The 16,246-nt window shown below is 35.8% G+C and overlaps 1 protein-coding gene and 1 long non-coding RNA gene across 4 annotated transcripts in view; one reads left to right on the top strand and one right to left on the bottom strand.

The window, feature by feature from the left end:
- Positions 1-111: 111 nt before the first annotated feature.
- Positions 112-16,246, bottom strand: part of rapgef3 (Rap guanine nucleotide exchange factor (GEF) 3) — a 59,034-nt gene continuing 42,899 nt past the window's right edge. For both annotated transcript variants that reach the window (XM_073875458.1, XM_073875457.1), the window contains 11 exons: positions 7,789-7,928; positions 5,561-5,654; positions 4,717-4,846; positions 2,823-3,004; positions 2,456-2,546; positions 2,195-2,245; positions 2,016-2,103; positions 1,470-1,534; positions 1,276-1,330; positions 891-962; positions 112-810 (listed from right to left, as the gene is read on the bottom strand). In XM_073875458.1, the coding sequence (XP_073731559.1) occupies positions 692-810; positions 891-962; positions 1,276-1,330; positions 1,470-1,534; positions 2,016-2,103; positions 2,195-2,245; positions 2,456-2,546; positions 2,823-3,004; positions 4,717-4,846; positions 5,561-5,654; positions 7,789-7,928 (1,087 nt within the window). In that variant the 3' untranslated portion in view covers positions 112-691. The remainder of the gene's footprint in view (positions 811-890; positions 963-1,275; positions 1,331-1,469; positions 1,535-2,015; positions 2,104-2,194; positions 2,246-2,455; positions 2,547-2,822; positions 3,005-4,716; positions 4,847-5,560; positions 5,655-7,788; positions 7,929-16,246) is intronic.
- LOC129430872 (uncharacterized) overlaps positions 986-16,246 on the top strand; it is a 50,443-nt gene continuing 35,182 nt past the window's right edge. For both annotated transcript variants that reach the window (XR_008639663.2, XR_012372951.1), the window contains exon 1: positions 986-1,451. This is a non-coding gene — a long non-coding RNA (uncharacterized lncRNA). The remainder of the gene's footprint in view (positions 1,452-16,246) is intronic.

Here is a 16,246-nt window from a genome sequence, read left to right as displayed (position 1 = left end):
CAGGGCCTTGAATTTCCCAGATTCACAAACTTTCAAGGACCCGATGGAACCCTGGTTGTTAATATTAATAAATAATTTAAGCAATAATATTTTACAATAAAACAAACCATACCCAAAAAGTCAATAATTTATTTATAAAAAATAAACACTTCATAATAAAAATGCATAAGATATACATTTTATATAATATACTGTCTACAAAACTGATGCACTTCTTCATAGTATTCATCGGTTTAGGCAAGTGGTATTTACTACATACAGCAGCTAGCAAGGTTAACATTTAGACAGGCAAAAATACTGTTATATCGAGAATAATTGTCAATTATTCCACTCATACATTTACTTCATGTGCATGTCTACATATGTGTTTATATTAAACTCTTTACAGTCTATCAGTCAAGAATCAAGAACTCACCAAAGGCAAAGCTATGGTATAAACATTATAAATAACAGTAAATGCCAACAGCACTAAAGTTTAATTCTTTGCTCATGGTGTAGTAGTGTATCAGACACGGCATGCGAAGGCATGTTTGCATTCAGTGCTTGGCTTAACATAGTCCATATAGCACTGGATTATACACCATATAACCACACATAGGGTGATCATGGATTCCATCAGTCACATGAAAAGTAATGGTTGGGATGTATTCTCCAATATGGAGCAGGGCAGTGGAGAAGAAAGGCCGGTTTCTCATCTCTCCAAGGCTCTTGATAGCTGGGTGAGTTTCTTCTGATTGTCAATCACACTGAGGTTCTGAATGTACTGTCTTATATTGGTCGCACTGCGCAGGTTGACAGACTGATCTGAATCTGTGACAGATAAGAAAAAGATGAATAATGCTGCTGTATGTTTTCTATAGAAATTAAGATTCAAGAGCTAAAAAACATACATGTTGATATTCGTATAGCCTGGGCATCCAAGAACATTCTCTCTGTCAGACCCTTCTGAGGAGATGAAGGCACTGCAAAAATGAAAAAAACAAAAACATGACATAAGCAAAAAGCAACAAAAATAGTGGTTTACAAATTAAAACCGATTTTTTTTATACGAATCTAAACAGTCTGTAGCTTAATTCAATATGCCGCGCTTACCAATCAGCATTTGACATCAAAGTACCGCGAGAGCGAATCTTGCTTTAAGTGTAGATCCGCTCTCGCGGTACTTTGATGTCATAAACCAGTCAATTTGCGCAGCAACAGATGAAGCCGAACACAACCAATTATTAGAGTCGTTGTAATGTGCGACCCGCACCACTAGATGGAGTATAGTATTACCGTAAGGTTGACTTCTGCATTCCCGCACTGTTTTCACTGTCCTGGCAACGAGACGCTGTAGACGACGTCAAAGACAAGTATTAAATCATCTTTTTTTATTTTATTTTTAATCAGAGTAGATACCAAATCGAAGGCAAGCATCTACAAAAAGACTTTAGCACGGAGCAAGTCAACGTGTAAGTAAAAAAACTCACCATTTTCTCAAAGTTGACCAATTTATCAGTGCAGTTCTTGTTTCCTTCATGGATAAAAGTCATGTCTACAATGAGAAATGAGCAGGATATAGATTACGTCAACTACTGTCCTCAAGTTCACTATCTTAACTATACTATAATTCATGTCGTCTTGGGAAGTTTGTTATGCCGAGCTTGTGAACAGCAAATAGTCCCAGTCCCATAATGGTTTCCTTCCCAAATACCATTTTGAACTACCGACTGTTTACCATTAAAACCATTACAAAATCCTTCATGGGTCTTATTCCTGTAGGATTTAATAGTGTTGTCTTGGTTACCATCTGCCAGATAACATCCACCAAGAGCCCAACACATTACCAGTATGGACCCACAGAGACTATTATACTTTCCTTTAAGACCAATACGGTTCCCATTACAGCCATGAATGTAAATGAATGAAGCTTTATTTGTCATTGTACAAGTACAACGAAATTACAGCCATCAACCTGTCCATACATACAATACATAAAAAACAATGTAAATGATGGTCAGTAGAGAGAAGTGTACCTTTAAGCAGCAGTGGCATGAAGGGAATGTATGGAGGGCTGAGTTTAGATACAGTCAGCCTGTAGGCCCTGTGATTACGGGATGGATCCTACAACACAATTCAATAAGGATTAATAAAGTACATAGATCATGTAATGCTTCATATCTGAATGCAAAACGGTATGCAAACATGCTCTTACCATCAATCTTTCATATGCACAGTAGATCCTCTTGGTTTTGTTTGGAAGTCTCTGTTATAAAAAATTAAACAAACAGAACAGTGTTTTTTTTTTTAGTTTTTCTAAATGATTTGACAGATTAGGTTTGTTAATGATGTCTTTTATATTACTAACAGAACTAAAAGCAACAAAAGTGCATTTTTAAACAGATCCTAAGCAAGTTTGACCCTATATGTGAAATCCATGCTTAAAGGGATAGTTCACAAATATACTGCTCCTTACCTCCCATGTCTTGTTTAGCCTTAGAACTGCGCTGTTATTGAGACCGAACATCACAGCGAAAAATGAGTTCAGGTTCTTCTGCTCTTTTAAACTGAAATAGATCAAACCAGATGCTCATCAGACAATATTTACCTATTAATCAGTGGCGGCTAGTTACTGCTTATCTGAGGGGCGCAAATTCAAAATATGCTGATAAAAATGTATGCTGCACTGTTAGTCAGCATCTGCCAAATGCATAAATGTGCATGTAAGTAATGGACGTGCATTGTATAGTGTTAGTGTATTTGTGTATGTTTATTCATTAGTGTAAATCATTGTGGGATGCAATGGCAGTTCTTGACTTTTGAGACTTTTGGGGAATACTCACACAATGGCTATCTTGATAAACTTCTTCAGTAGCGTGGCTCTCTTGACCAGGTCTTCACAGAGACACAGTTCAGTAACTACCCAGTACTGAATTTCATTGAATCGACGGACAATACGCTCGAGGTTAGCCGTCGTGGTGCCTGGGAACTTTTCCCGACCAAAAATGTAGTAGACCAGCTCCACCTGTTGTAGTACAGCAAACTAATTTTAGCATGCTTTTAATAATTCAAATAAAACAATTAAAGGTATAGGTTACCAAAAAACATTTTTTGTTAAGAATTGTTTTTTTTAATTATGGTAACCACACAGTTGGCGGTACTCATTGACACCCATAGTAGGAAAAACGAATACTACACTGCAAAAAATTATTTTCAAGAAAAAAAATCGTAGTATTTTTGTCTTGTTTTCAGTAAAAATATAAAAAAATTGTTAAATCAAGATGCTTTCCCCTGATGAGCAAAACGACCCAAGAAAGTCTAGTTTTTAGACATAAAACAAGCAAAAAAAAAAAGAAAGAAAATCTGCCAATGGGGCAAGCAAAAAAATCTTAAACACTAAATTCAAGAAAAAAAAATCAAGAAAAAATTGCTTACCCCATTGGCAGATTTTTTTTGCTTCTTTTATGCACAAAATCACTTAAAATTGATATTTTTTGCAGTGTATGGAAATCGATGGGTACCGTTAGCTGTGTGCTTACCATCATTTATCAAACATTTAACATTTTTTCTTTTGTATTCAGCAAAGAAACTCATACAGGTTGTAAACAAAAATGCATTGACATCATAGTAATAAAGACCGTGTAAAAATGTCCTCTGTGGCTATTATATATTATATATATACTACAAGCTGTTACGTCACTGTTTTACAAGATAATATCAGCTCCGTGCTTATATCAGGTGAACTTTGAAATGATCAGATTGTGTATACTCAAAACAAGGACAAAAAGTAGTTGATATGAATCCACTTGTCATTCATCTGAGTTACACTCATCCAGGTATTTATGAGCAGCGGACAATGCGGCGTCAGACACTTTGTTCAAGTGTTTATCACAGTGACAGTAAAACCAGACTTGGCTATGAAGTATTTTACTCATTCACTCTTATCTAGATTATCTGCACACATGACTGATCACATCCTATGACGCTTTTGTCCCTGAATGTGCAAGTTGGTACTGATAACGGACTGATTTGCATATTCAAAAGAAATATGAATTGCAAATGAGATCTATAAAATGAACAATGAGGTAATGAGATAAAATGAGAACATATTATTTACACTTCTCAGATTGTTTTCCTGACCAAACACTTATGTGGTCCAACATGTAGCTAATCCAGAGCTGTACTTGAGTTTGTTTATTATATCTCCAATCTTAATCTACTAAACCTGAGACCACAGAAATGCAGCAAACACAAAACATTCTCCTAACGTTAATTTATTGATTCTAGAATGTTATTTTTCAAGGTTTCTATTTGGTTAGCCAGGAAAGTTTTCTTTACAGAAATATAGTTATTCTTAGGTTAGTTTAACGTTCCCATAACGTTTAAACAACGTTCCCCTAATGTTATAAAAACGTCATTGTAAGGTTAAGGGAGCGCTAAACTAACCTAAAAATAATGTTCCCCTAATGTTATTCTACTGTTATGAGAACATTATTCTAAAGTTAGGGGAACGTTAAACTAACCTTAAAATAACGTTATATTTCTGTAAAGAAAACTTTTGGCTAACCAAAAACAAACCTTGGAAAATAACGTTATGAAGACCAAAAACTAACATTAGGGGAACGTTTTGAGAACCAAAAACTAACGTTAGGGGAACGTTTTGGGAACCAAAAATTGTTAGCTGGGAAGAAGAAGCACTATTTTGTGTGATCATTTCTGGTGTGGTATGTCATTCACCTCATGCATGGCCTTGAAGAGCTCCCAGTCGTAGCTGGTGAGCTGGCCTGCGATGTCCTTGGAACACATCTGATCTAAAGTGTCTATGGTGTTTTTCTCTGGACCGAGCTGCTCCATTACAGGGGTCAGTCAGAAATAAAATACATATTGAGTGTTTTATGAAATAGATTCATAGATACAAATGTATGGTCAGTTTACTGTGCTAAATGTCTGGAGTAGTACGACACTAGAATGCTGGATTGTTTCAACCCACGGATCAAATATGGACTTGCTAAGCTAATTTAAACCAGCATCTGTCCATATTTTACCCAAGTATTGATTGAAACAACATAGCATTTTTAGTGTAAGTGCACATTAAGTGTAAATGTACATTTACATGTATGCATTTGGCAGATGCTTTTATCCAATACAGTGCATTTTACAACGTATGTATTCCTTGGGTTTCGAACTCATGGCCTTTTGCGCTGTTAACACAATGCACTACCACTGAGCCGTAATGGAGCATCACTTTATGTCTTGTATTGCTACCAAACACCAAACAAAGGTCAGATATACAGTGATAACTGCTAAAATTAAAGCCACTTGCCAGTCCATTATTTTGAAGAGGTAGAGGACTGAATTGTGCATGCAAACATCTAATATGGCTGATTGCGATTTACATTATATTAATGATGTTACATTTTTACAGGTTATCTCGCATTGAACTCCTGCGAATTCATTGTGATGTATAACTTTTTACATTCAGGAGCTTTAATGACATCTTTTTCAGTTCATTAGGTCAGAATTGTAGACCTGAAGTGAATAAATAAATATTGTAGCTGTGATAATTATGACTCTCACCAGTTGGTCCACTTGGCTTGCAGAACAGAAAAAAAGCCTCTCGTTCACTCCTAGAGAAGCAGACACTGCGCTGGCTTCCAACTTTAGCTGGACTCTGTCTAAAAGACACAAAAACAAACAACAAAAAATCTTGAATCAAGTCAGTTTTAGATAGTAGTATAGGACAGGGTTTCGCTGGGGATATATATATATATATATATATATATATATATATATATATATATATATATATATATATATATATATATATATATATATATATACACTCATGCAAATACGTTTTATGTATCAATAAAGGATAATTACCAGATGAAGGTCCAGTAACAGGTAAAAAACAGATGAAAAATAAATGTTTTTGAAGTTAAACATGCAAATGTGCCATTGGCTGATTCTCACGAAACCATTGAAACACCACGGCACTAATGATTTTAGCTTTAAAATGTGTAATAGAGTAACATTAAAAAGCATCAGAATTAACACAATACTGTGTTCTACCTTGCACAATGTGTGATTTCAACATAAGAATTTATAATTGGAAATTTTATCTCATTTTCTGCTGAAATTCTCATTACCGCAATGTGTCCGGCTGTGTTTGAACATGCGTTATGTTGTAATTTAATCAAATTAACACAAAAATATTAAGAAAAAAAATAAATGGATGTTTTGCTAGACTACTTTAGATGACAGAAAAAATATTTACTGAATATTCATGTATAATAATAATGAAGAAAAATTAGGAAAATTATGTGTCCATGCCTGATGTTCTCATCCTCCGCAACACTTTTTGAGAACAGTTTAAGCACACATACAGAATTTTAATCAAGTTTGATTTTGAGTGACCAAGCACATGGACCAGTTACTTCAATATGGCTACCAGGTAAGATCATTTTTTTACAGTTAATTTGAAATATTGTCTTGTCAGAATGCTTACACGACATTTTGATTATCATTACCGCAACAGATGCTTATTAAATGTTAATTTAATTAATAGAAGCATAATACTTTGATTTTAAATGCATGTGCAGAATCTCCAAATTATGTTCTTTCAGGTTTGTCATGTCATTTTGAAAATATGTAATTGTTGATGTTTTATGACTGTTGCGGTAATGAGATTTTTTAGGACTAATTTTTTTAATTATGTTACAAAAAGTGTTAAATGATAAGTAAAAGTTTTTAAATTATTGTTCCCATTTACTCCAGACTTTGTTTTTCAATGTCTGGTGGGAAAAAAAGTAAATTTAAGCATTTTTTACATTTTCATGCTTGACATTTTTAAAACCAAGTTTCGTGAGAATCACCCCATTAGATTCTCAAGGGGTACTTCAAGTAAATAACTGAGATCAACTGGGTTCGATTTTTTTCAAACTTAAAAAAGTTTGAAAACCTCTGGTATAGAGCCAAATATACCAGTAGCAATCACAGTGTAGGGTTGAATAGATTAGTTTGGTTCAGCATTACCAGTGGTATTTAATAAAAAGTTATTCAAAGGCTGTATGTCGGTTTGCATTTATGTATAGCTTTAAAACTTTTGACCAGTAAGTGGCCCTGTCACTAGATTAAGGTGGAACCCTTGGGCATTAAAGGGACACTACACTTTTTTGAAAATATGCTCTTTTTCCAGCTCCCCTATTTAGCTGATCTCTGGGTCTGGTGCTACCACTTATAGCATAGCTCAGCACAATACATCGAATCCGATTAGACCATCAGCATCGCGCTTAAAAATGACATGATATTACGCAGTGCCCGAAAATACTCCTCATGCCATTGAAAGTTATCAAGTGGACTATTTTCAGGTGCTGCGTAATATCATTACCATGTTACGGCAGCAAAGTCCTTGATTATTATGCCAGAATGAGAGTATAGTTCCTAGATATATCTACCTAGAAAATCGCAACTTCTAATTTTCTGTTTGTCTTAGTGCACGATGTAACTACAGAAGAGTCAAGTTTTAAATCGAAAAATATCGAAACTCTTTGGTCATTTTTAGCACGATGCTAATGGTCTTTTCAGATTCAGTGGATTGTGCTGAGCTATGCTGGAGGTGGTGCCGCCGGACCTGGAGATCGGCTGAATGGATTCCAAAACAGTAAAAATCAAATGTTTAACTCTAGGGAGAGTGTCCCTTTAAGATGATAGATGCAGGAAAGATTAAAAAGCTAGCAGGTGCGATAACCATCACCCTAACAAAACATTTCTAGCACACAAGCACCACACAGGAATCTTTTAGCTTACCTCCTGAGGAATTCATCTTCACCAGAACATAGTTTTTGTCAGGGTCCACTAATGTAGACAAAATGGTCTTCACTGAGGCATCGACTGGCAGCATTAGAGTTACGACTTTATGGTCCGGTTTAACGATCTCATACAAGACTGTAACAGACACGATGAAGGGATTTAGATAAAAAACAAAACTATATTAGGTAAATTTACATAAAAGGCACAATATGTAATTTTTTCCAACTAGAAGTCGCTAAACAGCAACAACGGCGTAGCCTGATAATACTGTGAAAGAGCGTGAAATGATCAGGGTTGTAGTGTTCACCTTCACTGTTGATAGAAATCGATCTGACGGGACACACAAATTATGTTCATGGATGATTTAATGAAATAAAGTTTTATAACCTATACATGCCCAAAAAAATGTTTTATTCTAAAAATCATTAGGATAATATGGAGCGGTTTCCTGGACAGGGCTAGTCCCAGACTAAAATGCATGTTTGAGCTGCTTTCATTTAAAAAGACCTTGTTGTCCTGTTTAATTTTAACATATACCAGTTGACATTGTTTTGTCTTAACATGTGTTGTTGGGGATGTTTTCATCCACTAGCATTTTTTTTGGTCATAATTTGGCAACAACTTTCTCTGCGTTTCAGCAAATGGAATGATTTTTGGTGACAAATCATATATTTACACATATTGTTGGGGATGTTTTCATCCACTAGCATTTTTTTTTGGTCATAATTTGGCAACAACTTTCTCTGCGTTTCAGCAAATGAAATGATTTTTGGTGACAAATCATATATTTACACATATTTTGAGAAAATGCTTTGAAATTTTTCAAACACTCAAAAACACGCCGTGGGCAAATGTACCCTTTCGTGTTGTTCATGAATGAAAACATCCACTAAATTAAACGGCTGTAAAAATGCATCAGATTAATATTTTTTTTTTCACATTTTCTTTGCATAAATCTGTTAATCAACCTCAGTACTGAACAAAACTACCAAATCTTTACAAAAATTCCTTGGTTTTAACTCTTTAATTGCCAAGTTCATAAGCAATGTCAAATATTAGGGGGAAAAACACAATGATTGTGGACTGGATTTTTTTTACCGTTTTTCACAGTCTTGGGCATGTCAAAGATTAGTAAAACATTAGCTTTGATGCATTTTTAGTTTTTGTGCAGCCCCATTGACTTCCATTATAACAGCATTTTTTGATTGCATTGCATTTTTATTACCATGCATTTTTGAATGTTGGTGGTTTTTCCTTTTGCAAAGAGGTAAAATTTGTCATTTGTAACGACACGAACGGTAGTAAATTTGAACAATGCACAAGGGTCAAGATGCACACCTAGTGTTTTTTGGAAGGTATGTTTGTAAAAACTTCTTAAATTACCTAACATAAATAAGGCCTAGTCCTGGATTAACCTAAACTCTGTCCGGGAAACCGCCCATAAGTAAAGATCATGTTCCATGAAGATATTTGTTACTTTCCTATCACAAATATATCTATAATGTATTGAAATATTAGTAATATGTGTTGCTAAGGACTTCATTTGGACAACTTTTTTTAATATTTAGGTTTTTTTTGCACCCTCAAATCCCAGATAGTTGTATCTTAGTCAAATATTGTACTATTCTAACAAACCACACATCAATGGAAAGCTATTTATTCAGCTTTTAGGTAATGTATAAATCTTATGGGGTCGCATATTTGATGTCACATGCCAATCATTCTGCGTAGTGGCACGTGAAGACAAACACACCTATGGTTTCTATGGCAGCACAGAGCAGAAATCTAGTATGTCATTGACAAGCGACCCTATGAACAGGTTGCGGGGCACTAGATAAAACTGTAAATTCTCTAAATTCAAACACTGTTGAGAACATTTAGGATGATGTAAGTACACTTGCACAAAATGTATAACACCGCGCTAGAGATTTAATGCAAACATCTTGATTTTCAAATTAAACTATTAATCTGTGCTACTGTATGGCTTGGGAATGTATTTATTTGTATGATGAGAGTAGTAAATATGGGGCACATACTGTCACATAAAAATGATTGATGGTGCCCTTTGACCTCAGGGGAGGGGCTGACCTTTTGACCTTAGGGGAGGGGCTAACCTTTGACCTTAGGGGAGGGGCTGACCTTTTGACCTGCGAGGGAGGGGTGACCTTTGACCGGACCACCCACGTCGTGAACCTTTGACCTCCGGGGAGGGGCTAACCTTTGACCGGACCTCCCACGTCGTGAACTTTTGAACCGACCGCCCACGTCGCGCTGAACTTTTGAACCGACCGCCCACGTAGCATTGAACTTTTAACCGGACCGCCCACGTCGCGTTGAACTTTTAACCGGTACGCCCATGTCACGTTGACATGTTTACGACCGGGGTTATCTCTGCGGGATGTTAAATCATGTCCTCCTACGATAAAACAATAAAAACAGTGTTTACACAAGTGGTCTTCATTAAAACACATTCCATGCTCCCATCATAATTTATATAAGGTGGGGCCCGATATGTCTAATAAAAGCCGGGAAAATCACAGTTACGAAAATCACAAACATGTATAGGAGCATCTAGCTATGGCGACGAAAAAATTTAACTTTTAACATGCATTGAAATTTTAACATGCACCATTTTAGAATGCGTGACATCGTTATAATCTGCCATGCTGGCATTGAAATATTGTGAAATCCTCTCATTGATTAGTTTCATTAAACACAATTTTTTATATGAAATGATTAAAGAAATTAAGTGTTCTTTCTTTTCTTTTAAACGTCATCCTGGCTTATAAGGCTATATTCATGGTGAGAATAAGCTGTAATTATATAAAGTAAGATTAGAAAAGATGTTTAAAATGAACTTTTTCTAATAATCTTAGCACTATGTATGGATACGACTGAAAAAAAACATGTTCAAAAGTATCAACATAATAAAAAAGGTTTCTCACAGCGGCAGATGAAATACAATCTAAAAGAATAAAGAACAATGAATTCTGTCAAGATGAACATTTTGTAGGATTTTCTCTAGAGAGTAAAAAATTGATGTGTAATTTTTAAATGTCCTATTATGCATTTTGTATAGATGACCTGATTTTCAAAACAGAAGCTATGTTTTTTCAAATAAACTGTTCAATACAAAGATATGGTCTTTAATAATACTTACACTTACACATGCAGATTGTGGGCCTTTCCTTGAAGTTGCATTCCTGAGAGCTGCTTCCACTCCGAAGCGTAAATCGTTTTGGCAGTGCCCGTGTGAGGACCGAGATATTTTGTTTTTTAACTCGTAAAGCATGTCCAGTCCTCCTGTGATAGCAGGACAGTGTTTATACAAGGGGCCTGCATTAATGCAGCTTGCGTTGCTTTCATCATACTAATAAGTACAGCATAAGTAAAGACAAAAAGACACATATTACAAAACATTACCTGTCTATAACTGAGACTTTTAACTTTAGGTTATTAGTATATTAGGTTTAGTATAGTTTTCAGACTTTCAGAAAGAACTCATCAACTTAAAGAATAAAGCACTTATCAATTACATTTATTTTAATCTCAAAAACTCAGGTTTTCGTCTAGTATTTGTTGTTGCACCTGAGGTGCAGGTGCCTGAGACGTGCTCGCACTCCTTGGCCAAAACACTGGAACTTTTGGTGCTTTTGTATTTAATATAATATTTGGTGATGTTTGACGAGTTGCTCCATACAAGACAATCAAATTATATACATTCAATGAACACAACATACAAAGTCTAACTTCATCACACGCTTTGAAGCACTCGTTTCTCTGTCTCTGTTGTTCTCGGTTGTCAGTTGTCGGCTATGTAAACGGTGTTTTGTTTTTATTTTTACAAAGTGTACCAAACTCGCACCACTCTCCACCCAGAACAACATGCACTTCCCCCGTGGTGACAAAGCGAGGTACATGATTTCTTCAATTTATAAAAACACAAGTAAACTTTTTATTGTAAAATAGTCAAATAAAATGGTAAGACATAGGCTAACTGATGATCCTTACATATGAAACACCCGCACAAAACCATCCAGGCACATTCCCAAAGTGACGTTGGCCCTATTACACCACAATAGAAGAACAACAAATCAGTATACACCACAAAGATTCACCCCGCTATCATTTCCAACCAATGTTGATCCACTGTGTTGCACTCAAAACATCTGAACCCCAGCCAGCTTCCTGGGGGGCTGAGCATTAATTTACTTTTTAAAGATTCCAACATCTAGTTGAGCTGAGCATTAATTTACTTTTTAAAGATTCCAACATCTAGTTGATTTTTAACCCTTACCTATACATGTTGCTTGGCTCACTGTAAACCCGGCATGCTTACCGTTATGTTTACCTTTAAATGACAGAGAACACAACAGCACCCACCCCACAAAAACAAAAAATGTCATCACAGAAAACAGCAACAAACCATCTGGTAAATCGAGTGTTGTAGAACAACGAGTGAAATCTATGTGTTAGTTCAGATTAAAAATACCTCGCTTTATTATATACAGCTCCACAAGGCAAAACAAAGATCTCACGTAGTCCATCATGTTACACCGGCAGTTTGATTATTGTGACCATCGTGTCCCTCAGCGCACCAGGGGCACCATGGGCAACGCAGTCATCCTCACAAGGCGAATCGAACGCCGTGCATGTTAAAGGTGCACTGTGCCACTTCCAAAAAGACAAAAATGCTAAACAACATACACAACTACACTATCAGTGGCGCACAAGGACCCAACATAATGAACTGAACTGTCTCTATTACCTAAGATTGACCCATTTTCATCTCCATACACCGCGGGTCCCCTTATACGGAAGTCACCGTCATATCTCTACAGTAGCCCTAAACGTACAATCTGGTCTAAAGAGCACGTTTCTTTCCTACGTTGTCTCAGACGATGACATGCCCGCCGTGCGACAGCCACCATACGAGTCCCAAAATTGAAGAGTGAGTTGTCTGTAGCAATTCACAATCTCACCACTAGATACCGCTAAATTCTACACACACCACCTTTAACTGGCTACTGTTTCCAAGATGCATTACGATCTAAGCCATCGCACTGGGAGAGAGAGTACATAGTGAAACATATTATTTACCATTTTATTTGTTGTTGTTGACACAATTTAATGTAAAGTGTAAGATCTTATTCATTTATAAAAAAATAACAGCTTAAAGATAACTATTAGGACTGAAACTAAAAACCCTCATATTAGCTGTGTACATTATGAAACTGATTTTATTTCACCTGTTTTACAAGTTAAGAAAAATTTAAGCGCTCCACATAAGAAGCAAGAATTCCTTTTCCTACGGGTGCATAGAGCGGAGAGGATGATATAGAAAATACCGGGAAAGACCTTTCCCACTGACACTTTAATATTCTATAGCTTCATAACTCACACCGATGACTATGTGATGAGGGGCGTGTGAATTGCTGTGTTTAGAGGGGACGGATCAGGATTTTTAGGTTTCAAATCAGAGCCTGAAACTTAGAGCTCTCACACCTCAGATACGACGCTCTGGCATGTTCATTTAGCGGCAAATTTGAAGGCTACTTTCAGGAATTTTCCAGTAAATTGTTTAAAGCAAAGCTTTTAACACGGCATAGCTCAACTGTGCACGATTCAAGGAGTTGCAGACGCTATTTTTGAGGACGGTGCAAGCACGACCGGAAGCTTAACAAAATCAGGGAGAGACTTGTGGACGTACATTGTGTAAAGTTGTCTACGACGCTGCGGATTCTTGAAAGGAGAGAACAAATGTCACTTGAGCGTGAGCACAAACGCAAGATGCCGTACGTGTGCGGTCCTCCAGTTTTTAAAGAAATGCTTTCAGAACACTGCAGGAGTGAGCTTGTTAATCTTTTTTATGCGGTAATATCGACAAATGCTGATGTGTGCTTGCCGCAAAATTACTGCGAAACTGATGTTGAGCGTGTAACCAACCTCAAGAAAAAAACAGATGTCGTGAAAAGTCTGGACAAGTCTTTTGATAAGAAGGTTCAAGTGTCTGTTAACGCCGATGAACCGATCAATGTGTTCATCAAAAAAGCTCTAGATGCTTTGTACGAATTTGGTGATGAGGAGTTTGAAATTGCTAACATCCTCCACATGTCTGCATATGTAATAGATGTATGTGTTGCCGTAGCGACAAAGAAGGACCAAACCAATGTGCGTGAAATTGTTGAAGTTGCTGCTGACTTTATGATCGACAAGGGTCTTGGCACATGCATACACTTTCTATTGTATCTAGACAACATCATAACCTTTGGTGATGATTGAAAACAATGCGAGTTCCTGGGACACCTCGTACACCTGAAAACACATTCACTTTTTTTTCACGACCTACCTTTAAACATTTGAACATGGTCTTTTTATTTTTCTTCACCTTCTTTCCATCTATAGCCTGCTTATTTGATAAGTTCTGGTTTCAGCTCTTAGAAAGTTCGTGATAAACGTTTGTGTGAAATGTTACCACTACATTCGGTCATTTGGACTTGTAAACATCTTGTTCATACAAAGTGTGACACTTATTATGTTATGTAAAAATAAAAGTGACTTGCATCAGTATGAAAAGCTAAATCCGTATGCATGACCTGATACAAATTTGGTGATTTTGTAACTTAGTGATTTTTACATAGACACGTCAGTTACTTTGCATAACCTGTATAACTCTATGAAACGTGTCCTTTGGTGACTGAATCATGCCAACATTTTTGCTCGGGAGTTTCAATACTTATCAGGACCATTTTGGGCACATTACAATATACCATCATTTGTTTGCCATTCGTGTAACATGCGTGGTTGCAGCGCTGCCGTTCAGTTGGACTTTGCATTTCTAGACTGTGTTTTTCTCAAAGGTTGCTTATATTTACAGACAACACACTACACCTAAGTGTATCTTAACAATGGCAAACAGGAATACCAACGTTTGCAAACAAGTGTGGTTAAGCACTTTGATTTTTGACATGATTCACAGAAAGCAACAGTGAATCATCAAAACGTTGCTAGTTTTTTAGTTTCCGAAAGTTTACATTTTTACTTGCAAACAAACCAGGAACATTATTCATCTCAACACTTTCACCAAACCTATGTCTCTGTTGTATTTATTTAGACAATCTTTTGTTTTCATAGTTTTGATCTGTTTCAAATTTCTTCTGTATATCTTCTAAAGATAAATATGGTCATTGTCCTTGGGTTTTCTCAGATTTCATAAACCTTTGAAACCTTCTTTGTCTTAATGCCATCAATGTATTTATTACTTATCCATTATTTGTTATACTGTATGTCATATTTTTGAGTTTACACCATTCATTTTTATAGAAAGTTTCAGAAACTCACATTTACATGGAATTATGATACATTTTACTTTTAATTGTCTCCAGGAGTGAGTGCTGGTTTAACAGGGGTAAACTGTAATCATACCACAATCCTGAAGGTTTAAAAGCCAAACAAGAGCCATTCAACACCTCACACCATACTGATTTCGTTTAACTGAAAAATGATGTACAGACGAGTTCAAATTGTAAAAACAGTAGTAGGAAAACTAATAATGTTTAACAAGTACAATCGTCACTTATAGTTTTGTCATATGATGATGATATGATGTTTCATCTTTCAAGTGTTTGTTGAAGTATTTTGGCACAACTGTTTATTCCAATCTTTAATCAGCCATACATGACAAAAGTTTTTTGTCTTTGTCTGAAGCGACATTAAGCATCTAATCTACAGCACCGCACTGTAAATGTATAAAAAAAAAATATATATATATATATATATATACAAAACCATCCTCACCACAATATACTTTAGTGTTTTAATCACTTGGTACTGATTTTACACATTTTACATTTTCATAACAATTTATACTCTACTTTTCACCGTCTCCACTGTTTCACAATAACAGATTTAGTAAGTATATCTAAAATATACTACCCTATGTTGTGGAGTTGTTTTAGTGCCATTTTAGAGGTAAGCTGCACATTTACTTGAGTACTGTACTTACTGTGAGTGCCGTGTTTTGGTATCTGTACTTTATTATTTTCTAGAGAAAAAAATCCTTTAACAACGGTTTTGTTTAATCGTTGTAGCATTTTTGTACGTAGTTCTCTCAATACATTATGCCTCTGAAGCAACCTACTGAATACACTGACTAGTTTGTAGTACGAGCTTGATGAATGATACATACACTATAGAAATTAAACAAAAACAAGGTCATTAATAAAGGCATCTCCACTTTTTATTTAAAACTATAAAAGTTACACGATAGAAAAAGTCTTACACTCATTTACATTTGAATGACAAATATCTTACTTTTCACGTCAATATCATTTTAACAGGTACTTGGGAGTCAAAAGTTGTTACTCTGTATGAGGTTTGAAAGTCAGCGGATGATTTTCGAACACTAATCGGTGATGTCAAAATAGGCAAAGGTGATTATTTGACACAGTGCCTA

The sequence above is a fragment of the Misgurnus anguillicaudatus genome, chromosome 13, assembly GCF_027580225.2.
Source record: "Misgurnus anguillicaudatus chromosome 13, ASM2758022v2, whole genome shotgun sequence".
Taxonomy (NCBI): domain Eukaryota; kingdom Metazoa; phylum Chordata; class Actinopteri; order Cypriniformes; family Cobitidae; genus Misgurnus; species Misgurnus anguillicaudatus.
This window is presented reverse-complemented; position numbering and strand designations above follow the sequence as displayed.